Here is a 14,867-nt window from a genome sequence, read left to right on the forward strand (position 1 = left end):
AACATTCATTCTCATATTTTATAACTTTTGAGTTCTTGAATCTGCAAATTTAATATTTGAGTAGCATGAGATTAAAGAAAATGCACACCAGAAAAGGCACAAAAGAGTGCTCTTCCATGAGGACATCTCCCAGGTTTCATTTATGCTAGACATAAGAGTTTGTGCAAATTTTTATGTACAAAGAGCTTTGGTTATTGTTGTTACTGCCGGAAATGAAGCTGCTTGTTATCAGTAAACTTCCCAGCAGCTCCTAGCCAAGAGGCTCCCATGTTTCCTTGTCCAGCAACACAGTGCTGTGCACAGCAAGTACGCCTGGGGGTAGCAAATGAACTTGGAGGAGATCTCATACTCCTGAGATGACACAATAGCGCTGCCTTTGTGTGAAATGGAATTGAAAGGTGGGATTCAGACACATGGGAGCTTAATTTTTAAGCTTTGTGATTAGAGGTGGAGTCTTTACTGCCCTCACCTGTACTCCTAACTATTTAAGTCTCCTCTGTGACTCTCAGTCCTCTCTGGAATCAGAAGGCAAAGGAAGCCTCAGTTTTTAATTTCTGCCTGTCAGTCACTTGAGCAGAATTGATGACCCATCGCAGGGATTACTAAAGCTACACAGGCAGGAAGCCATTTGACAGGTAAAGGATAACTCCCTTTTTCTTGGGTACCTTCGTGGCTGTAATTAACATTTCTGTTTTGTTCTAATTATAGTTTTTGTATCTTAGCCATTATGCTAATGGTGTTGTTCAGTAGTATGTGAGATTGCATTCATTATCACTGGTGAATTAAACCTTTATTAAAGAAAAATTCCCCCAGGCCTCATTCTGAAGTTAAGTAATTATTCATTTGGTTTTATCCTGGCAATTAGCTTATATACTGTAGCACTCATGATTGGGTTTCTATACCTCCCCAGATGAGATTAACCCACCATAGTAAATAAATGCATAACAGTGCCCAACACGTTGTTTCAAGTGAACTGTTATATAGGAAAAAAAAAAACCCAAAACCTCAAAAAAGCCCAACTCAAAAAAGATTCATTGTTCAGTAGAAGAACTCTTGAGCTCCCAGCAGACTGTGCAGGCAGAAAGAGATTGTGCTGGACAGTCGGGGCTCTGTGGAGCAACAGTAATAACAAACGAGTTTATGAAGCCCTCCAACAGAGCAGTTAATTCTTTCTTCAATTGCAATGACTTCCTTGGTCAATATGCTTCATATCTGAGATATGCACAGTGCTCAGCCACACGCACAGAGTAAATCAAGCCTTCGGAGACCCTCCAGACATAAATCTCCTGGGTGATGTAGTCTAGCTCTGAGCAGGGAAAAGATGTCAAGGAAAACCTTATTTGCCCTCCCCTACATATTTGTAGATTGTGAGTGCCTCAAAAACACTGTTGGACTCAACAATTCTTCCTTGAGGAAAGATGAGGTTTTATGCCTATTTTTCTACTGGAACGTGGAGGCATGGGAAAATTAGAGATTTACCAAGCCACACAAGAAATCTTCAATAGAAACAGATTCTGACTGTGGTTTCCCTGTGGCCTAATCAGACGTTTAACAGTGTTAACAGGTTTTTTTCTCTCATATCTCTTTTAGCACATATTCAGTTTACAAATCTCTCACAAAATGTGACAAACACATTTGAAGTCTCTTTTCACCGATGCAATTAATCTTCTACTTCTCTATGGAGAGGGGGAACCATTGTCCTGCCTTTAATTACAGCTACAGTTTTCAGAAGTATATTTAAATGGAAACAACTTAAAGGCATTAAAAGAATCAATCAAGCATCCTCGATTCCATACAAGACTTCAGTGACACCTCATATATAATCATTGCAGAAGGTGAAACCTAACGTGCTACCACAGCCAAAACATTAATCAACTACCTGAGAGTTTTGCCTCAAGAAGTAATTTAGGATTTGACCTTGAATTTGGGTAGCTAGTATATATGAAATGCAGGCATTACCTCCACTGTGTTGTGAACCCAGGAAATTTGCAAAGATAGGAAAAAATTAGTATACATTGATTTTTGATAAGCATCATTTAATCTCTTGTATATTCTGGCAATATCTACCATATACCCACAGGATCTAGGAACAACCTTAAACATCTCCACTTTCAATTCCAAATGCAAGCTGCATGTCATTAACCTTGCCTCAATATCAAACATGTGAAGCACAGCAGAAATAAAATAAATAAATGAAAAATAATTTTGAAAGCTGCCACATAATTTTCCCATTGGGAAAAAGTACTGAGAGAAAGAAGAGGGGAAACAAAATGCTTGTCCTGTCCTCTAATGCATGTCATGGAAGTATTTGACTTCAGATTCTCAGAGGTTATCTGCCTCACCTGCCCTTCTATCAATGGAAGTTGCATACCTAAATACATTTGAGTTTCTGGGCTTCAGTTCCATGCAGCTGAAGGTAGAATGAAAGTCTGAATAGAATTCAAGGTCATTAGTAAATCTTAATAAATCATGTACTATATGTGGACTTACAGATCACATAACCCAACACAATACTGCAAGCAGTGGGTGTTATCTCACCTCACTGGATAATAAAGAGGTTGCTTGATTAATATTCATAAGGTGTTTTAAAATAATAAAGTGATCTATAAGTGACAAATATTATTGCACTGTACTGTATCTCATCACTCCAGTTGGTCTGAGCTGTGTCCTGCAAGCCTCCCACACAGAAGTCCTTCTCCTTGGAATGTGCTGTTCAGCCTCTGCATCCATTGAGGGCTCGGTGGCAGCACGGTACAATGATCAGGGACGTTCCAATTCCAGACTTTGCTCCTAAGCACTCTGTGGAGTAGCAATTACATCACTATGGAGAGAAAGCTCTCATCAATAAAAAGAAAATTGCAGATATGACCTGTTGTTCAGTTCAATAGTGTTAACTGCTGTTCAGGAGCAAAGGGAGGAGTAAACGGGTTTCAGCTGAAAAATCATCCTGTCACATTGCATTAGGAAGGTTTCCACATTTAATCATGTGTCAGGTATTTTGCAGCAAAGCTTTGCTGCTTACCAGAAAATCTATTTTTATTTCCCCAACAGCAAAGGAAGTCAGGCTTGGGCTTTATCTGTCCTGCATTATTAGAAATCGTGCTTTCAAGATAATGAAAATCATGAGGAACAAATTCTTTTTTCATTGATATCTATTCAGGTGAAAAGCTGCTGTTGGGGAGCCAATAGATAATGCATGTCCATCAGGACATCCATTGCAGTTGTGCAAGAAAGAACATGGTATCCTCCATATCTAAATTAGCCACAATAAGACAGACCTTTCAAACATGGCCACTCAGAGAAAGTGGAAAACAAAAGATAAGAAGAGAACTAAACCTCCAGAATTTTCTGCTACTCTGACTCTTTTCTGTTGACTCTTAAAGTCCCTTGAATGAGGGACCTAAACCTGCATTCTTGATTGAAGAGAAGAATTAGGAAGAAAAGTGTCACACGTGACATTCACCTACCCTTCGATGGGGCATCAGACCAGCTGAGCTGTTAGGTAGAACTTCCCAATTTACCAACTGTTTCCAGACACTTTGGCCTTCATTAGCTACTGTACATGCTTCTACTATATAGATTTAGTTTCACAATCTTATTTAGTTAGAAAGGCTGATTATTTTTCTCTTTTGCATAGGAGAAAAAAGCACTCTTGTTTATTCTTTCGAAAGTCACTTTCTTATTGAAACGCTGAATTTCCGTTATCATAACTGTACTCAGTGTAAACAGGAAACATTTGCACTTTAAATCAGGCTATCATATAAAAGTAGAAGGTATTTCAGTGGGAGAATTTTGGAGATAGTACTAGGAAATTGTGACAGGAATGAGGGGGGTTTGGTTTGAGAAGTTTATTGCTTCTGCTAGACACCCCAACAGTGAAACCAGCGCAAAATACTTGAAATCATTATTATAAGGGAAGAACTGCAAAAACTATATCCAGCTGGAGAGAAAAGAAATTCTAAAGATGTTCAAAAGTTGCTGATTTCATTTATTGGTGAGCAGCATATTTCTCTTAGAGGGCTTTGTGTGTTTAAGTGTTCAAATAGATCAGCCTTGCATTAAAGTGATGTCTAACGAAGTCGGAAAATGGTGCAGCTCCAGACTGTTCTCTGCTCTGCATCACTGTCTTCCCTGGTGATCATAACAACATATACAATAATAGCAACAGTCTTTAATTTTAAATTAGCAGAAAAAAATTATTGCCAAAAGGAGATAATGTTGATTTTCTGTTGGGCTTCAAGTCCTTAAAGTGGCAAAATGTGAAATGATTATTACAGAGGCTGATTAAAAAAACAGGTCTTGCTTTACAGGGAGAGTTCCCCAGTGCTGTTGCATTAATGAAATCTGATCATCTTGAGGAAAACTCCCAGATTTTCCAGTAAGAAGGTGCTAAAAATATATTTATTAATGGTCTTTAGAAATTGTTAACTTCACATTTTATATGCCATTACCTCATTCACATCTCAGTCACACCAACTCTCTGAACTGTTAAGAAAATGAATGTTAGCCCACTAGTTATTTTCACAATTCTCTATACTTCCTAGGTAAGGATTTCCTAAAATTTCAAATTCAGGAGTCTTTTCATCTGTAATATATAGCAGTGTTTAAAAGAAAAATTAGTAAAACTAAAAATTTCAAGAGTATTCCAGAGTTTACCTAGATAGAAAATTTCAGGACTCCAAGTTCATTTGGGTTTTAGAACCCTTTCAGGAAGATGGCCCTTATCTGTAGTAATCTTGAAACGTTTTGTTGGCCACTATAAATCAGGGTTCTTTATTCTGCAGGATACCAATCTGCTATGAGCATTCAAGGCATAATTGATAACAGTCAAATATTCCTTTGAAATTTCCTTTGCAAATAGAGTAAAAGTCAGGATACACTCAGATTCTGCTGTTATAACTCTAGAGAGGTGTTGGCTTAACTGGTAACCATTATAATATGCTTTAGAAAACCTGCAAGTTTGTTTCACCTCCATTTGGCTCTGTCTCTTATGTTTCTGGGTGAACATCCATGCCTTTACTCCCACTGCAAATGTGAAGAGAGTAAAGTTTTAGTAAATTATCAAGAGTAATTTTTATAAAATTTGAAAGGTGCTTCAGATTTCTGCTACATCTGAGAGCTAATCTGGCAGTAGAGATCTCAACATGCTGTGCATATGAGCAGAAGGGCCTGTTTGTACTCCTGCATGGTACCTGTTCTTTTCCAGATTTCCTTAAAAGGAACTGGGCAGAAATGTTCCCATTCTTATATCTTACTGAAGCACATTTGAATTCCATTGTAGTAATGACCAAATTAAGCTTTTCCATATTAACACTGGGAATGGATTTCCTGAAGAAACAGAGATAAAAATGGTTTCAAATCTGCACAAGCTTTTGCCTACCCTAACAACAATCAGGTGAAATAAGACCTCAGAAAGTTCAGAACCAGGAACACAAAACCAGCAAATGACTTTTTTACAGTGCCAGTGTATAGCAATGTTAAAATATTTTTTAAAAGATTTTTGTTATATTATTTCAGGAGGTTTCAGGTTCAAAAATAGAATTTTCAGCAGGTTGGAATATCAAGGAGTATTTTAAAAATCCCTTTGACATATTAGTGTTTTTATTTCACACAGCACGATAATGGCTTGCTGCCAGTCAGACACATTCTGCTTGCTTTATTTACACATTGGGGTCAATGAAATTCTGAAGTAGGATTACTCATTTGTGCCTAACAAATTTAGATTTGCTGGTGAAATGACCTCTGGTTGTCAGCAGGATTGTCTTAAACCAAAGATCCTGAGTCTGTGCTACCCAAGTTACAGGGGTTATGAGTACAATGGTGATGAAAACATCTTTGGTAGAGCTTCAAACACTTCCGTTCCTTTAAAGAGTATGGATTATTATGAAAAAATGATATTGTAACACTGGTACTGCCTACAGCATGTAAGGTTGTTGATGAGATTTTAGTGTTTTTCTACCTATTTCTTGAACCCTAGCTCGTGGTTATGAGTGGTCAAACATCTTGCATTGCCTGACTGTGGCTCCAAGCTCTGAGCGGCTTCAGATCCTTTCATGAGTCTTGTCTGCTTGTCTTTTCAACCTCTGTTCCAAGATTAGTCAACTTACAGTAGGAAACACGAATTTTAGATCATTTTGCCAGTTCCCAGTCTTGGGTTTGGTAGTTCCCTAACATGTGGGTTAGATGTTAGAAACCCAAGAGAACCCAGTGTATTTTTTTTCTGCATACCATAAAGGTTTTCTTTTCACTGTTTACCCATGCAAGGTAAATTGCTTCCCTTTCAGAGCTGGGTTAAAATAGAATGTATATTAGCCTGAAAGAGAGAAATTACTTAATGTAATTCTATAGCTACAGTCTTTGTCATACTCAGAGGCTTGCTATTTACCCATCCAATTGTATAACCAATTGTTCCCATGATCCTTGGCGTTTAAGAATAATGTTTCCATGGTAATCTTAGATTCTGTAAGTGCTTATCATTCTCTAAATGGGTGGCTTTAAATAAATAAGTCATCAGTTATCTAGTAGCCAGAATACTCTTTATTGGCTTAAAAACCTGAAATATACCTCTGTTGTAAAAAGAGACCAGTTTTTTCAGCCGTAATAAGTTCACAATCTGCAGAATCATGACCCTACTGATAGTGTTAACAAAAGCTTGCTCCTTAATTATCTGCCTTGCATTCAGCTGCTGTTTCCCTCCTAAACTCAATTATAATTCTAATAGCAGCTGTGCTGCCATTGTTTGTTGCAATTCATTTTAAGGGACTTTGATTGGATGTCATTGGTCTTTTTGACTAAATGTGCAAGGTTCAAAGTATCCACTGCCACTAATAGCCCTCATCTCATCTCAAGATTATACTAATTATTTACATAATTATATATTATACATTATAGAGCTATTATGTATTATTTCTAAATAATAGTTCTCCATCAAAGATGTTGAACAAAAGAATATATATATAGTTTTATTGTCCTTACACATATTTCAGTGTTGATGGAGATATGCTTATGATTACTATCTGTTTCTGTGTTAGCCAACAGTTGAAGTACCCTTCCAGTGCACTGCAAATTTATTAGAGCATTCAGGAGTCTCTACAGCTTTCAATTTTTACTCATATATTATTTCTTCTGTACATCTATGTCAATGCAGTTGATGTGATAAGCAATTACTTTTACAGGAACAAAAATGTCCTCATATGTCCTTCAAGTTTTGAGGTCTTATTATATGATAAATCTGAGTTTGATGCAGTAATTGCAACAGCTAGTAGAAATACACTTCATAATTGCCACTTACATAATCGTAAAAAGCCAACACATGTCTAGTGTAATATGAGTTTATATGATGGAATATTTTAGCTCATTTATACAAAACAAGACAAAAATAAATTAAGAAATTGCTGCAGGTCTTCGATTTTGGATTGGATTCCATGTGTAGAGCTAGATCTATTAACTTGATATCACTACTACAAATACAACTTTATTTCAGGATAACTTATATATGTCAAGGAAAATAAAGTAGTAAAAAAATGAAAAGTTGGTTATCTTAAGAACAGCCTATCTGTTTAAATACAGAACAGAATTTACTTGGTGTTTATAGATGAAATGAAGTGACTTGAAGTGACAGTTTTCTTCTGAGGACTCTGGAACCCTAAAGCTGGGTTTGAGCACATCTACCAGAAAGTCAAGACCATGAATTCTGCCTTCTTATCATGGAATATGATCAAGGTCACCTACATTTATGTGGGGCACCAAATGGCTCGTTGCCTGCTAAAAACTCCAGTCTGTCAGTGCATTAAATCATAAGGGCACTTTTGTTTGTATGTTCTTTGTTCTCTAATATTTGAAATGCCACCAAAAAAACCCCACCAACAAGTCTGCAAAGCATTAAAAGAACACTGTTGCAGTTTGAAAGGCAAGTGATCTGCAGTTTGCACATCAGCTGCACTACATATGCAAATTGGCCTCTACGTATATACACAGAGTAATGGTCTTCAGTTGCACAAACATGTATATCTTTGTGACAAATTTCTGCCCCATCCAGTACAAGAGGTTCATAGTTTGCTGTGAAAGAGATTGCAGCCAGGACTCCTCCATTTTGCTGCAGAAGCTGGAAGGTATGCAGCAAATGATGATGAGAGTTGCTGGGAGAGAATGGTTACTCAGTTAGAGCTCTAAAAACTTGCCCACAGCAGCTCCACAGAGTTTCTTTTTGCTGATAGTTCATTTATGTAAAAGTGTTTGCAGAGGTATTCAGTATTTTTGGATGCCTGACTTGGGATCATGATGACTGATATGCAGAAATGCTGAGGATTCAGAGCTACAACTGATATTTAGATTTCTGCTGCATCTTGAAGCTTGTGTTTCAGGCATTCAAAATATTAGTAGAATTCCAAACACACTGAAGATGAAATCCAAGATGTCAGAGAACTGGAACCCACAATTCATTGATGCCCTTATCCTTAATCTTTTTTGGTCAGATTTTAAAATGTACTTATTTGCATGGCTAGTGATGGGCACAGTGTCATGGAAGAAACTACAAAAGCACCCCTGTGCAGTAAATGAAGTGTTTTAGCACTTTTGGGAAAACTATTAGGCTCCTTCATGCATTTTTGGGTACTTATTTAACTGTGAAAAATCTGATCCTCAGTGCCTTAGCTCCCAAGCAGTAAAATGGTAGTAATAAAACCTATTCCTCCCAGAGGCTTTCACAAAAGTAAATTTTTTAATGTCTCTGAACATCTGATATTTTTGTGATGAGTCCCGTAAAGAAGGAGGAAATTGCTAATTCTGTCTTCAGCTCAGAGCATGAGTACTGTATGGTAATCAACCCTAGGAAAACACTGATAAAGGAGAAAAAAAATCCTGAATAACTTCTCATGAGGTGAATACCATCAGTTTGGTGCAGTGAAGGAGACAGGACTGTGAAATTAAGGACTGTCTCATAATGCACAAGCAAAAGGAGTCCTAATGCTTGAGCAGTGCTTGAGTTGGAACCTAAGTATCAACATGAGAACACAGTTCTATGTGTAGTATTCTACAAAGTTTTGGTTGACAGTTGTTTGGGAAAATACATACATCTAACTTACAGCTCTGCCACCTGTTATTAATAGAGTTTTCCTAAACCAGAGGGAATACAAGCTTTATTGCACCCCAGGCTCTCATATGTCTATATTAGGGGAGTGATTAATAAACTCTTTCTTTTTTCAGAGTTGGCTACCAAATACTTACAATTGAAATCTTCTGGAAAACAAATATGAATCTCGTTAATGAGACAAGGCTGCCATGTTGATGAAAATAAATGTAAAGTTTATTCTACCAGAGTTTCAGAAGCAGAATCCATTTAGAGGAGTATGGTATATCTGTTCCTACTATCTCATTGTATGAAATATGAAAATGTATTTTAGTTCCACATTGCATTTCGCACATAATGCAAACTTTAATCATGGTTTAAGATTTAAAGAGTAATTTTCATAAGAAAAAAAATCCACCCTTTCAGTGTGAAATCTGTGTTCCCTACCTTTTCTTTTTAAACTATGTTCTTGGTAACTCTTCATATCTGGAGTTCTGGTCTGAAGTTGTAAAATTCTGTGGATTTCCTTAGATTTCTGTTCCAATGCTGTCCAAGAATTTATTTTCTTTTTGCAGAATCCTTCATCCTATGAATGTATTTCTAAATACCTACAGAGGGCACCAGTATGTGGGATTCAGGGTAATTTTAGTGTTATTTCTCCTGTTTCATTGCCCAGTGGATGAGGAAGGGCTAGCAGTTGTACTGTGCTGCCCCATTTTGAAGCAAAAGCTCTGAAAGGTCCTGGTTTTGCCCCACAAATGAACATTTAAAAGTAATTTAAAAGTAGATGAAGAATCTGTTTGATTCCACATATTTTTTACATTTTTACTTGAAAAACTGAAGGAAAAGAAACAGAGGGGAGCAAAATAAAACCCCAGGGAACACCTTTAATGTCACTTTTGCGATTTCAGCCTAACCTGCACCTGTTTTTCTTGCAAGTTTTTCAAATTAGTTTGGATCCCTCTTACATTCCTGTTTACATTTCTTTTTAATATATCTTTCTGATTCAATATTTTTCCTCCTATTTACAAATTAAATGCAAAATGACATGTGGTGTGAGGTGCCAGATGTGGGTTGCTTTCCTGCCTCTGAAGAAAATAGCACAGAATAAGTGCAAGCATTGGGGAAAAAGGGCAACACCTTGTATGTGATTGGAATCAGAGTTCAGTTCCTAACAGCAAGGGCATAATATTTTAAGAAAAAAAAAAATCTGGGATGAGAATGCTTATAAAATTTTAAAAAGCGAGCAACAGTGGATTATTTTTTTTCTAATACAAGACTGCAGAGTTTTCAAAACAGATGCAGCACTAATGGTAAGAAAATCAATCATGCATTCCTGTAGTTTTTATATTATTGGTCCTTCTAATCAGCTCTAACCTTCTAATTGACTATTTTATATGATATTAGAATATTATTTTTTATTATTATTATTATTAAGCAGATATATCTCTGCACTTCTTTAGGTATTCTCATTGAATGCAGGATGGCTAACAGAAGTGAATTCTTCAAAAACAGTTATAGCAACTAAAAGGTTTCTGAATAGAGGTAAGAAGTAATGTGAGTAAAACATGCTGCTGTGACTTTTATAGTCAGGTGATATAGACCTGGTTCCAGGAGTACAAAACATTTATATTTTATAGAATTACAGAGGAAATGCTCTAGTTCTTGCAAAGAGAACACTCGCTGCTTATGGAATAGGGTGAAAGATGTTGAGTTAGCAGCAGCATGATTCTCCCTGGTAAAATTTGTACTTTTAATGGGTTTAATAAGTTTCTGTGTCCTTTCTGGTTTGTGATATTGCTTATGCCTGGAATTATCTGCCTCACTTGCTTTGGAAGGAAATTTTTTTTCCTTCCATCAGTCTGTAAAAGGTAGTCCCCCTATGAGCTTTTCCACCATATATATCATCCTGACAAGATTTAGGATCTCAGTCCCCAGTCCAGGCTGAGTACTTACACACAGAACTTAAATGTGGCAAATACAGGAACATAATTGATTCCAGACCTTGGGTAATCAGTACTGAAGAAGTAAAATTAAAATAGTATGTCTGACTGCTGATAAAATGCCATGGGTGTTCATGTAAAGAAGGGGATTTTAAAATTAAGAGATTTTAACTTTTGGTTTTTTATATATATATATCTATCTATGTTTGCTAAAATGGATAAAATTATTTATTTTCTGAAACTTTGCGATATATTCTGGGAAGATGAACTCATTCTTAATCCAAGTACTTTAGGACTAAATTGAACAGGGAATGATTTTTGTGTGTGTTTCCTGATAAATCTCGCTGTTCTAAGTATTTCTGTTTTCTGGTTTCTAGTTCCTATGCCCTGTGGGATGAAAGAGGAATCTATTTTTATTGTTGGATTTTCAACGTGAGGAACTCCTTGCAACTGTTAGAGACATGACCTTCCTAAAACACAAAAATCAAGACCTCCCAATGGGTTCTTAAACTGTTTTTTGTTATTGTTGAAAACCTAATCCCTATATGGGAATATTCCATATTCCATATCTGAGTGTGATGGATTTATGATCCATCTTCTATTATATGTTGTGAGTCTTTTTGTGTACTCAGCATGCAATTTGACCTGGACAAAAGCAGGGAGGTTACATGAAAAATATTTGAATGGTGTAAAGGCACACTGACAAAAGATAGGTTTCCTGTGCAAGTGGTGGGGAGAAATGAGGAATGAGAATGGTAGATTGTTGCTCCTGAAATCCGGTTAAAGTGATTATTGTACTTGTGGTACATGTGAAAGTGTCTTAAAGTGTTGAGTGATAACAATAGCACAGAACAGGAGACCCATGTTCAATAATATTTATATCACAGACATGTTTTGTCTTTGCCAATTCTTATTTCTGTTGTTTATCCCCATGTTTCAACATGCCTTTGTAGCAGGTTGCAAATGGACTGCTTTGCTAGCTAACTTGGCAATTCAAATTTGAAGTCTCTTTTCTGTAATTCTGCTAGTAGGTTGCCCAGCTTTCATGTTTTTCTCTTCAGAATAGGTAAAATGGTTTGTAGCTTTCCAGCTCTGGGACCTTGGCTTTTTTCCATTGGTTCTGAAGAATAATAGCCAGTGACTCCAACACTATCTCTGCAAGTTCCATTAGCACTCTGGGATGTATTCCATCTGATCTCTGTGAATTTTCTTTTGTTGCAATAAACATATTGTATGTTAAAAAATCAGTTATTGAACTACTTAAGAAAGCCTGGGTAAATCTCTTCAGATGGATAATTAGGAAGAAAGCTACTAGGATTACTTAGGAAGAAAGAATGTGTGTATTAGTGTCTAGATGGCAAAGAGGGAGCTGAATTTACAAAGTACAATTGAAATGCAGGGACAGAAATATAAAATATCTCAACACCAGATCAGCAGAACCAGAACCACCTTCACCAGTTCACCAGAATTCATGAAGGGTACCTTTGGGATGTTGCACACATATGAATTATCTTTATTATTAATAACTACTAACCATTACTCTTAGTTAAAGTTGTAGTAGTGACAAAAAAAAAGAGATTTAAAAAATACTTTATGTCAAAATGAAAGTGCTTATTGTTTATAAACCTGACCCTTCCCTAGTACATCTGTTTGTTTAGCTCTGCATCTTCATCTTGAAGTCAAGTTTCAATGAACTTTGTTGTCCTTTCTCCTTGTCATGTGTTATGTACATTTAATTATGATATCGGAGATCAATGATCCTTACATTTATTTGCCTAGAATATATCACTCGATGACAAGGTTTTGAAATGCCTTTTTAGCAGTTTTGCCCTTCAGCTGTAAATTGTGATTCTGTATTTCTTCATTAATGATCTTGGAGTGCTTACATAACTACTTAAGAGAAAATATTAAATGTAAGATTGTTCCATTAATTTAAGAGCAGGGACATTCTATTTAGACTCCCTTTCCTTGCTCAAGGAGTAAAGCATTTTTCATTTTGATAAATGATTTGCCTTGTTATAACTTTTTTAACTAATGGATAGAGAAAAAAAACCCTGTTAAATAAAAATGATATGACAAAAAAGTGTGACATTCACTTTATTTTATACAGAAATGAGTGTAACGCAAAGCGGTTTTATTGAACTGTAACAACAAAATACTGGAAGTTCAGCACTGAATTGGCCTTGAAATCTATTTTTTAGTAATAAAGATCCTTTTTCCTCCAGATGTAGGTTCAGATATAGCCCAAAGACCTATACCACCAGGAGTGCAGTGCTATAAGGAACTGGGTTCACTCTCCTTTTCTAGAGGGTGCTTCAGGGGTCTGAGCATCAGTATCCCTGTCTTGGCTGTGTATTGCAGTTGGATGTTAGTCAGACAGGAAAACAGCCTCCCCTCTCACCTCTGACATGCTTCCAGCGAGGTTTTTCTAGGTGTTGCTACAAAAAGGTCATATCCAGAAATTTGCATTGCTTTAGCTGTTCCTGTGGTCAGGTGCAGGGCTATCGCTTCCAAGGAAGTGAGCCCTCCGTATGTGAGAGCCAAAGCTCCTTGGTCTCATGAGATCTTGAACATCCTGAGTGTAGAAGCACATGTGAGGTACACTTGCAGGGTCAGACTCCTTTAGGAACTCCTTTATTTTGTCCTGTTTTTAGAAATAAGTTGTGATCAGCAACCATTGAAGATCAGTGTATAAAGTGTGGTGATAAGAGTTTCTCACTAGCAATTTTATTTATTTATGGGTGTTTTTTTTTTTTTTTTTGGTCTTTTTTTTGTGCTTTTTGTCCATAAGATTCTGTTAACAAATATTTCATTTAACCAAATAATTTAATGGTCTGACTTCAGATGTGTTACAGTTCGTTATCAATAAACAGTAACTATCAAGACTGAGATTTTCAAAGGGTCTGAAGAATAATTACACATTCATCTCCCATTAAGTTTTGAATGCCTTTGAAAATTTTAGTCATGCTTATCACTGGACTCTACTCAGAAAAGATTGAATCATATTATTTATTGAGTGTCATCTGCATATTGAACTAGCTGAAGCATTAGAACAGTAATCAATTCAAACTCTCTATTCTGGACACCTTCGTACTGTTTTTAATCACATCCAGCAGCTCCACAACTTATAATCCCACATACATCTCAACCTTTTAACTTATTGAAGCTCCCAGTCCTACCTAATGTGTTTCACTTACGTAATAAAAGTAAATCTATCTGTACAGGTTATTACTGTGAATGTCAATTGCATTTATTTGTATATCAGAGGAAAGATGTTGGTCATTATACATTTTTTTCCTATTTTTCAGCTTCAGCTGCTGTTATAAGAAGTATCAAAAAGCATCAAGCATTTGAAATGGCTTTCACATTATTTCCTTTTCTTGCTGCAAAACTGAAGAACCTGCTCAAAGTGCTGCTACTGTGGGTGCACCCTCTCATGGATGGAAAAAGATGGATGCAAGATATTAGGTAAAATTTTCAACCCCTCTGAAGGATATTTATGCAATGAAGGGCATGAAGTTGTTTTCACATAATCTCCTGGACCCTGTGTACCTGGTATGTTCATCTCCACAAGAAAATTTGCCATTACCACCTGTGCTGCTGAAAAACTGTGGTGTACTTTCCAAAACTGAGTTAGTTTATCTATTGGCTTTCCATAGGATGAGATAAAATCCTTCGTTTTCAGTAGCTTCTGACACAAACCCTACTAATTCCACAACTGAGCATCACACTTAACCTGTAAGAGTTTTTCTGCGTGTGTTAATATTAAGCAGGGTGTGTTCTGTTATCTCTTTGAAGGTTCAGATTCAGGTGGCAGAGGAGTTTTCCTGGCACTTTTATGTCAGGATTATATGCAA

The 14,867-nt window shown here is 36.5% G+C and overlaps 1 protein-coding gene and 1 long non-coding RNA gene across 7 annotated transcripts in view; both read left to right on the forward strand.

Annotated features, from left to right (window-relative positions):
• The window catches only part of IQCM (IQ motif containing M), a 108,130-nt gene that overhangs the window by 70,412 nt on the left and 22,851 nt on the right, over positions 1 to 14,867 (forward strand). Inside the window, 1 exon segment of the mRNA XM_069014862.1 lies at positions 14,319 to 14,478. Within this exon segment, the coding sequence (XP_068870963.1) occupies positions 14,319 to 14,478 (160 nt within the window).
• LOC138109445 (uncharacterized) lies at positions 511 to 13,073 on the forward strand. 6 transcript variants are annotated; one of them, XR_011150473.1, is made up of 5 exons: positions 511 to 635; positions 9,205 to 9,350; positions 9,643 to 9,706; positions 10,531 to 10,612; positions 11,388 to 13,073. It is a non-coding gene; the product is annotated as an uncharacterized lncRNA (long non-coding RNA). The 6 variants fall into 6 exon arrangements; XR_011150477.1 differs by having other exon boundaries at positions 9,682 to 9,706; XR_011150475.1 differs by having other exon boundaries at positions 9,205 to 9,345.

The sequence above is a fragment of the Aphelocoma coerulescens genome, chromosome 4 (genome assembly GCF_041296385.1).
Source record: "Aphelocoma coerulescens isolate FSJ_1873_10779 chromosome 4, UR_Acoe_1.0, whole genome shotgun sequence".
NCBI lineage: Eukaryota > Metazoa > Chordata > Aves > Passeriformes > Corvidae > Aphelocoma > Aphelocoma coerulescens.